This window comes from Acartia tonsa, chromosome 7 (genome assembly GCF_053477335.1).
Source record: "Acartia tonsa isolate MP-2025a chromosome 7, ASM5347733v1, whole genome shotgun sequence".
Taxonomy (NCBI): Eukaryota; Metazoa; Arthropoda; class Copepoda; order Calanoida; family Acartiidae; genus Acartia; species Acartia tonsa.
This window is the reverse complement of record NC_137266.1, coordinates 14,725,486-14,740,818: the sequence shown is the minus strand read 5'-3', so window position 1 is coordinate 14,740,818 and position 15,333 is coordinate 14,725,486. Positions and strand designations below refer to the sequence as shown.

General features: G+C 36.9%; 1 protein-coding gene and 1 long non-coding RNA gene across 2 annotated transcripts in view; both read left to right on the top strand.

Moving 5' to 3' along the window:
• Window positions 1-15,333, top strand: part of LOC145324405 (uncharacterized) — a 39,002-nt gene that overhangs the window by 6,394 nt on the left and 17,275 nt on the right. Inside the window, exons 6-10 of the mRNA XM_080166996.1 lie at window positions 147-186; window positions 405-512; window positions 1,081-1,132; window positions 1,949-1,982; window positions 2,441-2,474. Coding sequence (XP_080023122.1) covers window positions 147-186; window positions 405-512; window positions 1,081-1,132; window positions 1,949-1,982; window positions 2,441-2,474 — 268 coding nt within the window. The remainder of the gene's footprint in view (window positions 1-146; window positions 187-404; window positions 513-1,080; window positions 1,133-1,948; window positions 1,983-2,440; window positions 2,475-15,333) is intronic.
• Window positions 8,895-14,175, top strand: LOC145324911 (uncharacterized). The gene is made up of 4 exons (XR_013881347.1): window positions 8,895-9,406; window positions 10,128-10,187; window positions 10,948-11,034; window positions 12,786-14,175. It is a non-coding gene; the product is annotated as an uncharacterized LOC145324911 (long non-coding RNA).

Genomic DNA, 15,333 nt, shown 5'->3' with positions numbered 1-15,333 from the left:
TAGGTTAACATAAAAATTATAAGGATATCTCAAAGCTGTAAGATTAGATAAGTTTTTAAAAAGTAAAAGTGTTTGTTGGAGATTAAAACATCCTATGAGAAATTTATTTTAAAATGCTTTATGGTTATTCTGTTTATAAAAACTAGAGGTAGAGATGCCTACAATACTGTTCCTATCGAAAATCAGGTTTTTAATTAAAAAAATAAGTTTTAACTTTTTAACTTTGTTGGCACTTCAACGTAGTAAAGTTTTTAAAGTTTTTAAATAATCGAAAACAAATGTTTCTTGTTAATTAATAGTTAAAAAATTGTTTTGTTTTTTTAAATAGTTTATGTTATAAGGTGTTTTTTTTTTTATAAATTTTCTGGGAATATTTTTGAGTCACCAATAATACTTTATCCTAGCCCTACAGGACGTTGCCTCTGGTGTTGCCTAACCCCAAAACAATCCATGACACGGGGGAAATCGACAGAAAGTATGTCAATCCTAACCTTCATGAGACTAAGGAACAGGTGCGATTATACAATGTGTGATAACGAAGCAACTCTTTAGTTTTCTGGTGTTTACTTAAAATTTCTATTATGTTTCGATATAATACTAAATATACGATGCAATAAAAATTGATTTATCTGTAATACATAGTAGAATGATGTCTTAATAAGTTCTGTGAATTTAGGTATTGGGGTACTTTTCTATCTTGGAACTACCAACCCCCCTCTCCGAAAAAACCTATGTATATAAATCATCCGATGGAAAAAACCTATTCATTTTTTATCATTATTAAACTTACAGCCAGGGATCTACAGGAATAAGACAATGGCTGTTAAAATTAATGTATATCCCCAATAATTATTCACAAAACTACACCTTCTGTAGATTAAAATTAGCGGTTGAAACTAAACTTAATGAACCATCCAATAAAAATTTACTATAAGTCCATAAAGCTGTTGAGACAACAAATAAGAAATCATTATTATAAAACTTTGGAACTAGTGTAATAAAAATCCCATTGCCCCCCCCCCCCCTTCCCTGGTCAAAGGGATTCCCCTAACGAAGGCATTAACATTTTATTATTTTCAGCCTTACAGATCTGCAAGTGTTTTGCTACCAGGACCCAGAACTATCAATGAGGAAATATATTACTTTTACGTACCCATAATAAAACCTTTTTAAAAGCGAAGCTTTTCTATAATTAGGGTCGGTCCGTCCGTCCGTACGTCCGCCCGTAACGGATAGCTTTTTTTTGTTATTTGAAGCATGTTAGAATTGTCCTATCGATTTCAAACTTTGCATGGTGATTCCTTTAGTAGTTAGGTACAATTTAGAAAGCGTAACAACTCTATAATCATTACCAAAATGTCCGTACGTCCATTTTAAACATGTTGATTTTTTTACTTTTTTAACAACAAATTTTTATGTGATCTAATTACCCGATTGATATGAATTTTGGTATATTGATTCCAGGGACAACAAAGTATAATGTTATAAGCGAAGCAACTCTATAATTAAGTCCTAAAAATGTAAGCATGTCCATAAACATTATCCTGTATCAAGCAGTTTTTCAACAAATTTACTTACAATTTTTCTTTAACTCTTATACATTTTTATTCTGATTATTCAGTTCTGACACTATACAAGTGTTAATGTCCGTTTTTACTACCTTTTCAGTGTTTTGCTTTTATGGATGTTGTCATCCTTGTTTCAAAAACAACACTGAAGTATTAACTTAGTATTCTATAATATGAAGAAGTAAGGTTTACGTATTTCTCTTGCTGGCTTTATTTTTGTTCCTAAATTAAGACTTCTGGTGGTTTAAGGCTATTTTTCTCCCCTTTCCCTCTCCCTTCGAACACAAGCCCAAACATTAAAGCTGCTAGTATTATAATTTATTGCTTCATGAAATAATTTTGATGTTTTTGTCTAAAGTTGAAGTAATATAAACATTAGGTGGGTATCGGAGCCCCAATGTATCAGCCAATGAGGTAAAGTATTTCAGTAATTACTAATTAGTATATATTTACTTTTTTAAGCAAAGCTTTGTCTTTAAGGTGCGAGACAGCGCAAAATGGCACCAAAAAATGACGTCATACAATAAAGTTGTCCAATGAGAGGCCAGTGTACATTGTAATTGACCAATGGTAAAATATATACTCGCCTCTCATTGGTTATTTTATCGTATGACGTCATTTTTTGATGCCTTTTTGCGCTGTCTCATAAGGTGCTTACAAAGATAGGAGTCTGAATATTACTGTACAATGTACAGACTTCTCTCACGATATAAAAATGATTTGATTTCCTAAAAGAAAATATACCTTTAGTGGCTGCTAACTTAAATTGGTTTTGAGATATCTTCTTAAACTTGAGCATCTTCTTTTTAACATACTTTTTAGTTCATCTGTTCAGCTTTTCTAACTATCTAATCAATGTCTCTATAATTTAGGGGACCACAGTATGATACACACATTACAAAACAGGTGAAAATTAATTTGAACATGTTCTACAAGACTTAGTTTCATCTGATTGATTTTTAAAAGCGAAGCTTTTCTATAATTAGGGTCCGTAACGGATAGCTTTTTTCGTTAATTTATGCATGTTAGAATTGTCCTATCGATTTCAAATTTTGCATGGTGATTCCTTTAGTAGTTAGGTACGATTTAGAAAGCATAGCAATGACGTATGAGGGGATGTACAGACAGACTGGAATACGAGTATAGAGTAGCTCCGATACAATTAAATATCAATAATATAACAAGGTATTTCTAAAAAATACAACATTTATTAAGTAATTAAAACTGGTTAGAATAGGCAGATTAATGGGATTATTATTATAGGATATATTTAATATGATATCAATTAAAGGCTTGGACGTCCTGTTTCTTAGTTAGGTAAGAAACGACGTACTTAAACACGTGGGAAATATAGATACCGCCAGCCTAGACTTATAGGCTTGTATCTAACCGAATGCAGACGGGAGGAAGCGTATTCACTCTTTGGCCTGCAACAATCAACTAGCTCTCAACACAGCAGGATGGAGTATAGTGGCGGTTACAAGTGGAGGTCTGACTCAGCCAGAGAAGTATAGGAATGTGAACAGGGATGGGGATACATAAACTTGGATGGTGAATACCACACTTGCCCCCTCTGAGGGAATATGAAATATTCCCTCACAGTTGACCTGCACGCCTGCTTCTGCGGGTTGATGTTGTACTCGCAGGTTCTTCGATTGCGGCCATAGCCCTCTCTACGATATCAACAGGATTGGGTTCTGAGGAAGTAGGATCTTCTGGAGCTGCTGGAGGCTCTGGAGCAACAGCATTCTGGAGGGCCAACATGCCCTCACAGGGAGCCGTGGCTACTGGATCTTCAGAGGCAGCGCCAGCCTGCGGATTAACAGGTAGATCAATTCCAGATGGAAAGAGCTCACTGATTTGAGCATCGAGCTCTGTGTCACTGTTTTCCTCTGCAGGATCCAGGACCTCTGGATTGCCTTCTCTATCGGTGGGCCTGTACTCATCAGAGCACTCAGAACCGCCATAATGAGAAATCAGCTCAACTCCATCATCATCTGGCCGGGGTACGTCCCCAGCGGGAAGAGATGCCTCTATGGTCGCCACATTCTGCCCAGGTACATTCATTATATTACAACGAGTATTAATATATTTAATTACCCTGTCAGAGTTTTGGTCCAACAGTCGACTAGTGGCCTCAATGACCGTGGTCATTCGTGATTTTAACTCAACGGTCGAGTCCTCAGAGACAGTGCGAATTTTTTCGCGCAAAGTTTTGCGGTTCCGCAGTAATTCTGCGGAAATTTCAATAAGGCGCTTGCCATGTTGTATATATGCTTTCTCAACAAATGAAGCATTGCTAGCAATTTTAGATTCCAGACTTCTCTGGAAGGGGAGAAGAGCTTCCTCCATTGCTTCTTTTACAGTGGAGGATAGGACTTTTTTCCATTCCTCAGCAGTCACCCAAAAAGCCTTAGGCTCAATTTTGCTTTCTGCTAATGTCTCTTTCTTTTTAGGGGGTAATGGAGGCGGTTGAATTTCCACCTTAGCCTTCTTGGCTACTGGGCCGCCGCTGCCTGTTGGTGTTGGCGGACGTTTTTCTACCGCTTTTGGGGCAGATTTTACGGCGACTACCTCCAATTCAGGTGAGGCACTACGTTTTGGTGGCGATTCCACCCGATTTTTTTGCGGTTCCCCTCCCCTATTTTGTTCCATTAGAGGCCTGGCCCTAGGCCTGGCTTTATCGGAATATTCGTTGGCCTCTAAGTTTTTAGCCTGCCGCAATTTTTCTTGCAAGTCAAGGAGTTCCTTTGGAACATCTTTTCTCGCGGTGCGGTAAACGTGGATCGATCGTGAGACACATTGAAGTTCACTGAGGTTTTCAGGGTTGCGCGGCGGTTTTACACGCGGCTGATACCTGTTCTCATCAGGTTCGTAGTAGGCTTCCTCAGGGCCGCCCTGGGGATAGCCATGATTGCTGTCATAATAATAGTCCTCTTCATTGTAAAAGGGTGCCTCTTCATATTCTCGACGGTATGAAGAGTGACCGGCCCCATGGGAGTGGTGAAAACCCCTTGAAAAATTCCGCCTGGGATATCCTAAAACAAAAATAATAAACTTAAAATTAAGGGTCATTAATTCCTTATACCGAATAAGGAAATATTTTTACAAAGACGACCTTTAGGGACGACAATCTTATAGGTATATATGTTTGATACAGGTCGTCCTTTTTTGGGGATTAGTTTTCCCCATTATTTGTAAAATCCCGCAATTCGTGTGTTTCACTCGTACCTCCTTCTTTGTACGCGTGAATTTTGGTGCAGGCTAATATGTAAATGATAAAAGCGACGCATAATAACGACCCTATTCCTGTAAGGATGGCTGCTACTACAAGCACTATATGATACCAAGTACTGGATAGAAAATCAACCACCTTATGATACGTTTGAATAAACCAGGAGTCAGTTATTTTTACTTCAAAATTATTGGAGTCTGCGGCAAGTTGGCTGAGGTATAATTCCTCGGCACTTTCTGAGAAATTAGTTTTTTCTAGGCTTTGCCAAGAATGATATAGAAATAGGCTAATCGGTTTATCCATAAGATATTGGTTTACATTTAGTATTTGCATACCCTGCCCTTGATTCCCAAGGAATTTTCCTTGGTACAAATGTAAGAAAATTGGATTTTCGGAACATTTAGTCGGGGTTAAATGGGTGGTGTTAACCAATCTGCGTGAAAATGGTGATATTCCCATAGTCTTATTATTGATTGAAACCGAGAAATGATCCACAAAACAGGGTAAATTTTCTCCCAAAGAAACATTGATTTTAAGACTATCGCACTGTATTACTAAATCCAGCTCACCGAGCGCCCTAACTAGTTTTTTACGATGAGTCTGAATACTGCTTTTAGACAGAAAATGGTTCTGTAAACAGCGAGTTTCGGGGACAATTAATTTATTATATTGTTGGTAGGAATAGAAAATTTCTAGTGGTAACATGTCATCTTTTTCTTTAGCGTTTAAGAGTGGGAAATATGGTTTTATAGAATTTGTGAACCATACCATTAAGTTATCAATATTAGTTTTGTAATAAAATAATTCGGGAATTAGACTTTCAAAATGTTTTTTATCTTTAAGTTCTAGCGCTAGAGTAATTTGGGGATCGATCACTAGATATTTTTGGGCACCCTGTTCTCCTTCAAATGTAAACAATGAAATATTAAAGATGTCTACCGTTCGCCAAGGAGAAGTGAATTTTTGTGCGCTATCAGTTTTATCATCTGAGATAATTCTATCGTAGCCTATTCTCAGATTGTGATCTAAACAATTGTTTCCCACCCAGTGACTGCCCAGGTAACAGCCCGCTTTTGTTTGTAATAATTCAACAGGCTCAGCCTGGACCCCTATTTGTTTTTCCTCAAATGTCCCAGGGATAAAAATGCCGTTAATGTTTACGCCGTTTCCCTCGCAGGCGGGGTCGATGCCGTTAAGGAGGTCGTTGGGGTAAGTAAGTGTCCCGTTTACCAGGAAACGCGTGTATGACATCTGGTGTTCATACACTGAGACTGATTTCCCTTCAAAGTTAAATATTTTAGTTTTGGACATGGTGTAACAGTCTTCATAAGTTACGAGGTTCGGTATCTCCACGAGTGCTGGAGCAGCGAGGTGTATGTGGCTATATCTGCCACAATACCAGTAATGAGTACTGGTTCGGAGGTGGCAACGAATTCCAGGTATAATTTTTCTTTCAACCTTTTGCAGCAGGTGAAATTGTTTTTGTTCAATATTGGTAATATTAAGAAACGCAGCGCATTCAGAGATTTTCAAACGCGGATTTTCGTTTGCTACACATTGAGTCGCATCTATTTGTATTATTTCGGACGCATTTGATTTTGCCAAAATAATAAAAAGCCCCAAGAATCCCAAAATAAATTTACCTCGAGCTCCTGGTGCCTTTGCCAAATGATGCTGCATTTTATTTTTATGCTTCTCGTTTTTCTCTGAAATATGTTAATTAGTTAGTTTTAACATATATTTTTTTTGTTTATTTTCGTTATTATACATACGTAGATTAAGCTATATACATTTGCCACCTTGGTTTTATATAATTATACATTTTATATACATTTTATTTCTTCCTTTTAATTGGGTTATGCAGTCCGATTTGGACATGTATGCGGTTATCCCCCCCTTGTGACCTAGTTTTTCTTTCTTCTTCTAATATATACTTGGGTACTATGCTTTGTTTGTTAACATTAATAACCTTTTCAGGGCTGGATTGTTTGGGTCTTTGTGCGAAGAAAGAAGCCTCGGACGGGACGGTTTCTTCCAAGAAACTATTTTCGACGTGGATGTGAGGACCGGATGACCGATCTGCGCCAGGGGGTTCTTGGTCTTTGGGCTGTGACTCAAATGGTGAGTTTTTTTCCATTATATCCCCTCCCCCATCACAATCCACCTCCCCCTGGGGTAAGTCCTGACCAGTTTCAGGGTTTTTTTCTATAAAATCGTCACCATCGTTATCTAGGTAGGTAAAATCGTCATTTTCCATACCTTTATTATCGTTTATTTCGGTTTGCCCGGTATTATCTATGGTCAAGGTTATTTCCTCAGACGGGACGATTTCCTCAATTGGAAAGACGTTAAAGGAAAGTGTTTCCCCCAATAATTCTATTTTAGAATCTATTTTTCGTATTTTATCTCTACTAACAACTTGGTTAGTTTTTATTGGATTTGATCCAAAGGGACTGAGTTCAAAAAGGGCCTCTGAGAATTTTTTTGTTACAATAAAAGGACCCCCATAGAAAGATTGCAATTTTTTACTGACCCCTATCTTGACTAGGTTAAAAAATGCAAAGACCACGTCGTTAACGAAAAGGGGAGATGAAGCCTTCCTAGATTTATTTTGAAACTCTAAATAGATCTTAGATTTTTTGGAAACCTGTGCAATAATTTCTTCCAAATTTTTTAGGTAGTTTAAGTAAGACCTGCAGTCAATGTCCTGCCTTTTCTGCAAGATTGGAGAAAAGAAATCGAGATTGAGAGTTGGTTGTCTGCCGAACATAAGGTAATATGGCGTATACCCCGTTCTTCTAGACGTACTAGAGTTAATTACAAAAGTGGTCAAAGCTAATTTTCTTGCCCAGTCTTTACTTTCGAATCGGTCATCAGATCTTAGACCTGCATAAATGCTTTGATTATGCCTTTCACATGGGTTACTATTAGGATTTCTTGGGGGAATAAGTTTAGTTTCGATACCTAGTTCATCCATAACTTTTTTGAAAACTTCCCCAGTAAAATTTGTTCCCCTGTCACTCCTCAATGACCGAAATAAGCCGTAGGTGGGTACCACCTGTTCAAGGATGACCTTTACCGTGCTTTCCACGGTGGCGTCCTTGATGGGGTGAGCGATAATGTACCTAGAGAATAGGTCAACTAGGATAAATATGTAACGGACATGTTGTCCTTGGAAATAGTTAGGGGTTAAAGGACCGATAAGGTCTACTGATACCTGGCCAAAAATCTCGTGACTAATGGCTGAATGGGTGATAGGTTGTTTGTGTTTAGGTACCTGCCCTATTTTTCTTAGGCAGGTAATACAATTTTTGATGCGTGATTCAACAAACTTATTAATTCCTATAAGGAAGAATCTTTCATTTATCTTGCGTGTTGTTTCGTTAACCCCCTTGTGACCTATACTATTATTATGTGCCAATTCAAAAACTTTATTATATAATCCAATGGGTACTACGGGTCTTTCAATGAATGTTCCATTGCTAAGAGGTTGTCTAAATATTAGAAGCCCTTCCATAACGTATAAATGTTCTATTAATTTAAAAAGGACCTCTTTCCGGCCGGTTAGTTCAGCTTTTTCAAAACTCGACAACTTCTTTTTTTCGAATATCCACCTACGAATTTCAGATAATACTTGATCTTTTTGTGTTTCAGATTGCCAAACATTGTGCACACCGACTTCCGAAGCCGCATGTAACTCAAAAATCTGGTCTTGGTATGGGCAATCCTGTTCATAAGGATCCAAGGTAAATGAGCTAGTACATTTTTCACAATCGGTTTCCTTATGTTCTTTGCATAAAAATTGCCCTCTAGATAGATTGTCGGCATTGCAATGGTCCCTACCCTTCCGATGAATTACTGTAAAGTCAAAACTTTGGATAAAGAAAATCCATCTCAGAGTTACACCATTTATTGTTCCTTTTTGCCATTTTTTGTAATGAACTAAGGAAATCGAATCTGTGCGCACAATAAAGTTTCTAAATCTTAAATAATGAAGAAAGGTTTTAAGAACAAATACTAGACATGCTAATTCGCCTTTATAACTTGGATAATTTTTCTCTGCTCCGTTACATTTTTTGGAACATATTCCAATAATTCTTTCTTCCCCCCCTTGGTTTTGGCTGAGAATTCCAGCGAAATAACTCGTAGAAAAATCTACGTCTACTATAAAGGGGTTAGGATTATCCCACTGGGGATAGCCTTTACTTATAGAATTTGAGAACATATTTATGAAATTTTCCCAATCTTTTGATAGGGAATTGGTCCATTCGATAATTTTATCGTTTCTGTGTTCGTCTAGGGTACAAGAATTTTTCGCATAGGATGGGAAATAGGCCCTATAATAATTGGAGAAGCCCAGGAAACGCTGGAGTTCCTTGCCTGTCCTGGGCCTGCTCCAATTTTTAATTTGTTCTAAATATGCGGGGTTCATTTTAAGTCCTTGGGAACTGACTATATGACCTAAATATGTACATTCGGATGTGAAGAATTTACATTTGGCTAGATTTAACTTAAGTTTTGCTATTTTTAGGACTCCGAAGAGTTTTCTGAGATGCTTCAGATGTTCCTCAACATTCTTTGAGAATATAATAAGATCATCAAGGTAAGAAATTATAAATTCGTATAAGCCAGGGATAAGGGTTAGGACTCTGTCCATCAAATGGCAGAAAACACTTGGCGCGTTACACAGTCCGAACGGCAGTTTCTTGAAAAGATACTGCCTGTTAAGGGCTGTGAACGCTGTCAAGTGTTTACTTTCCTCCGAAATGGCTAGCGCATGGAATGCGCTAGTCAAGTCGAGGGTGGTAAATACACTGCCAGTGCCTAATTTTTCTAAATTACTAGAAATCAGGGGAAGGGGCCAATTAATTTTTCGTGTTACACTATTAAGCGCACGAAAATCGATAACGAACCTAAGCTTGCCTTCCCCCCCAGCCGTTGGTTTTTTCTTTACCGCAAAGATTGGGGAGGACCACTCGCTGTAGCCCTCCTCAATGACGCCCCCCCTTAGCCAATTTTCAATTTGTTCTTTTAATTTGGCTTCGTATAATGGGTTTAATTGAATGTTTCTAGCCTTAATAGGTTTAGCCCCGGGGATCAAGTCTATTTTATACTGTAAGAGATCGCAGTTACCGATATCGGCATCGTCAACCGAAAATATATCGAAATGATCAAGGCATAGTTTTACTACCTTTTCCTTCATCCCTGGGTTATTTTTGATAAGATCACTATTTTCTAAGTCTAATTTTTCTTTAATGAATTTAATTCTTTTAAGAAGTGTAGTTCCTGATAATTCATTTATTTGATTAATACTTTTATTGCAGGAATTTGGGGAATCTGATTCGAATTCAAAGCAATATCCAACTTTAACGTTATCCAATAAGGTAATATTTTTTCCTGCTAAATTGACAAAATTTACCCAACATTCTCCCTTCTCATTTACATTATAAATACCCTCCATAAGCATTAAGCCGTTATGGCTTGTCATTTTAGAATTATTTGGGGATATATACAGCTTCCTATTTTTCTGATGAATAGGTATTGTTATCACCGTTGTATTCCCCCCCGGCAAGAATGTTGTTTTCTTTGCTAATTTTACGCATGCTTTATTTTGTTTTAATGTCCCAGTCCCCCCCTGGTTACTCCAATTTATTCCTGGGATAAGGGAGTTTTGTTCCGTATGAACATTATTTGTAGGAATTAAGGGTATGTTTTTACTTTCTTCAACTATATTAATTGTTGAATTTTCTATGGGGATTTGCTCGCCAGTGGGGAGCTCAAAGGAGAACTTATCTAGTAACAAATTAATTCGATTAACTTTGAGAAATTCATATCCTAGATTTATAATTTTCGACGTCGTTTCAGGGATGTAAAACGTTTCTTCGAATATTTTATCTGATCCATCAAAGCTGAATTTTAAACTCACGTGTCCTATGATATTTACTGGTTTTAAATCTACAGACAGAGCGCTAAGATTGGCGGGGGTGAATGTGATTTTATTATCATCTAAGATTTCTTTAGAAATAAGGGACCTAAAGTTGTTTCCTGTATCCACTAAAGCGTGTTGCAGGAATTCCCCCCCCACGGGATTAAGAACTTTTAGTTTTGCACAGATAGGCATTATAACATAAATTATATTTTTAGTCGAAGCCTAAGATGCATATTTTCCAAGATCCCCACCTCAGCGGTTAGACGATGGTAATCCTCACACAGAGACTTCCTGTGTTCCAGGTATAGTTGTCTGTCGAAATTTTTTAAATAATGAAATGTTTTAACAATATGGTTAATTGTTAAAATAATTTTATATAGCTTTCTGGGTTTCATTAAGTTTTTTATCAAGCGCTTTTCAGCTCCAGAAATTTCTCAATAAGCATGAGAATGTTGATAGTTCTAAAGAAACTACTTAACTTTAATACGGGTCCTTATTTATATACTTGGATATATGGTAGAAACCTGTCGGAATAAAACTGAACTAAAAAGTTTTCGAAAGATTGAAGGGCTACAAAGTAGCTTAAAAATAAGTGTTCAGCTTGCAACTAACAAGACATTAAAAACAGACTGACTTATTTTTTGACTTATATCTGTATTTATACAAAATATAGTGTCATTAGTTAGTATCTGATTCACGATACAAATAATATAAGGTTAGCGCTAAATTATAGCTCAAAAATTATTAGATATGGCTAATATAATAAAGAGGGTCAATGATGACTGGTTTATTATTCTGATATTGTTAGTATTTATACTTAATTTTTCCACCTATGGGGTAGAACAAGTTTATATATTTACTAGAATATAATTAATGCTGAAATCAGCTTAAAAAAATAGGATGTGGTTTGTAGTAACTGCTTTGATAGTAACTGGCCTTGATTAAAAATGTGCATTCACTTTTATATAGACTTTTTATTCCGCTGGTAATCCTAGCGGAAGCTAATAGAACTAATTTTATTTCATTCTGCTAGTAATCCTAGCGGAAAATAATTCAATCAAAATGTTTTAAGATTTTATTAATCACATCTTAAGTGATTAAAGTTTTTAATTTTTAAATGCTGCTTGATTGCAGCTCAAAAATCAGAGAGTAAATGATAACAACAAAGAACTGAAGAACAACTGAATTAGATTTGGAAATCTGCTCGTATTTATACAGATTTTTCCAGTAGACCCCCCCCCTTCTTAATCTTATCATTTACTTATACGGACCGCGGTAGCATTCTAGGCGACATCTTTCGGATACATAATAAATTAAATATAGTTCTATTATTGTCACTGTACAAAATGCAATAATATTTATCCATATGAATAAGTTATTATACATAATTGCTGAGATATTTCAGCTACAAAAATCAGAGGCTAAGAGTGAGCAACTCTCAGATAAAATTGATACTGAGGGTTCAACTCAAGAATCATTGTTTATATACAGATAATTCGCTTAAGTTCCCCTAGCGGTTAAAAATTGAACTAGAATGTTTTATGTTCTAATATATATACATTCAAAATATACGATATTTACATTTTAGATAGGTCATGCGATATTAAAAATAAATACTACTAAATAGAAAATAGGTATTCACTTGTTAGCTTCTTGATAAAGACTATTAGATTTTAAAAAATGGAAATATTAAGTGCATGTGAAATGCTCCTCAGGTTACTTCCCTATTTCCCTCAATATCCTGTATCAGCTACATTTGGATAGGGAAAGGAGGGGGAGGAGTTTATTTTGTGTTGCTTAGTCAGACTTAATAACAATAATTTGTTTTATTTTTTCGCGCCAAAGCATTGCTTGGCAAGGGATATTTGATATTAAGGAATTTGCAAGCTTAGCTTGGCATGGGATATTTTGTTTATCTTTCATATCAAAATATGAAATTCATTCAGCAAATTTTTATTTTCTGGGATAGGGACAATTAATATCGCATAAATCCACTTTTACATCTAGTGGACGTGATTTTTAACAATCGCTTGTACATATTTATTTATTTCAGATTCTTCGCTGGCTTCCTGATCCATTTGGTTGATAGTTTTACGCGCATACTGCTCAGGTATTTTATTACTATTACTTGGAGCTTTTCTAGGCGTGAATTTACTCCGTGTTTTACCAAAGCGGGACTCAGGATTTGGGGGCTCCCCAGCTTTCTTTTTGTTGCAATTCTGCACTACATGGCCAGGGATATTACAATGCCAGCATTTAATATTTTTACTCCTCCCATTAAAGGCTCCTATAACGCCCTCGATTTGATCCCAAGCAATAGGATCATCCTCATGATCTACCCAAGAGGGAACCTCGTCAGGTTCCTCGGTTAAGTTTTCCTTATACATTGCCGTGTTAGTGGGGATATTATCTTCGATAATGCTGATTATGGGTTGTTTTTTCGTTTCCGCAGAATTTTTAGGTAGGAACATTTCCATGGCTTGAGAATAGCAAGCCGAAAGGTTTTCCTTACTAATATGGCCAGACCCATCCCAGTTAACGTATCTTTGTCCGAGATTAATAAGTTTATTTAAGTAAGCGTTGTAATCGTCCAAAAATTGCATACTCTCAACGTAATTGGCCATGTCCATGGCAAGGTTGGTATACAGCAGATTTTTGCTAACGTTAAGATAGAATTCTTTCCACTTCTTTTTAGGTATGAGGCCAGGATTCATGAGTTTGAACACCCTAAGTTTGTTTTCAAAATAGGTGTCAAGGGGTTGATTAGTCTCCTGTTTTAGGTTGTAGAAGTACTGCGAGGCTACTTCTGGATCCGAGAAAGGAGTGACCAGCCTCCTAATCATCAGGTAATAACTTAAAGCAGATAAGGCCTGATTTCTTTCAGGCGTAATTAAGTCTCCTAATCGTTCCCCTCTAGAGTCATAAATTCGCTGGTATAAAATATCCTTAAAAAGAATTGGGTCACAGATTCTGTATGTCTTTGCAACCCTCCACATATTAGAAAAGAAATTATCAAAGTCGGCCCTACCGTCCCACCTAGGGGCATCCCTCGCAAAATCGGAATCCCATTTTTGTCCCTTAATAAAGCATTCTTTAATAAAGTCATCGTCGGCGGCGCTAGTTGTTGCCGTTGCGGCTGTGCCTGTGTTTGGCGTATTTCTTGTAGAGGGTCTTGTTGCTACATTGGGTGCAGACCTTGTAGGTCTACGGAGGGGTTCTAACGACTTAATCCTATCAGGGATAAAGGGAATCCTTTCTAATAAGGTTTTTTCATATTCCGTTAGAGAAGTTTCTCTTACATTCATCCAATTGTCATTATCCGCCGGACCTATAAAGCCTACAATTGAATAGGCCATACAACCTGGGGCTGTCATCCTATCCTTGGCGACCCATTCGACCACGTTTATCTTTTGCTGAACCGATATCCGGTCATAAAAAGTGGCATTAATTGAATCATCACCTATGGTGTTAAAATGAGTCATGTTAAGACTTTCGTTTAACGTTTTTTCCGCAAACAATGGGCCAAGATTTCCGTCCGCTGGGAGTTTTGATACTCTACGTTTTAGATCTAAGATGTCGGTGTCGGCTAATAATCTGCGATGTGATTCCGTGTCCTTAAACCCTGCCCATTTTGTTTCTATTTCGAGCTGCATAATCTCGGATTCTTGTTTTATTAAATCTCTATAATGTGACGAGTATTCGTTTAACTTAACATTTAACGCTTCCGATATGAGTTCTTTGATTTTTTCAGGGGAAAGCGGGTCAGCCTGCTGCTGCTGCGAGGTACCAGGGACGGCCGGAGCCGGCGGAGGCGGCGGATTTTTGGTTTTATCATCTTTCTTGACATTATCGGTCATGGTGCTGGAGTGTAGTGTTCGTTAACACTGCTTTGTCTACCACGAAACTTTTTTTAAGAACTTGGGAATATCCCTTTCTTCCTGTTTTTTAAGGAGAAAATATGGAAATGTGTGAAATTAAATACTAGTGTGAAAATAAAAGGCGGGTTCCTTTTTATCTTTATTTGGCAGTTTGCCACGAAATAATTATTAGAAATATTCTGTAACAAATTGTTACTGTAAACTGTTTCCGTGAATAAACTTAGTTATCAGGAAAATATTAATTTCACTTTGCAATCGAAGCTACTTTACAATTTAATTTTGTCTGTACGCTAATTATCTATACCTTCCCCCCTCAAAAATTGAGTGGTAGACAAGACTGCGCCAAAATGACGTATGAGGGGATGTACAGACAGACTGGAATACGAGTATAGAGTAGCTCCGATACAATTAAATATCAATAATATAACAAGGTATTTCTAAAAAATACAACATTTATTAAGTAATTAAAACTGGTTAGAATAGGCAGATTAATGGGATTATTATTATAGGATATATTTAATATGATATCAATTAAAGGCTTGGACGTCCTGTTTCTTAGTTAGGTAAGAAACGACGTACTTAAACACGTGGGAAATATAGATACCGCCAGCCTAGACTTATAGGCTTGTATCTAACCGAATGCAGACGGGAGGAAGCGTATTCACTCTTTGGCCTGCAACAATCAACTAGCTCTCAACACAGCAGGATGGAGTATAGTGGCGG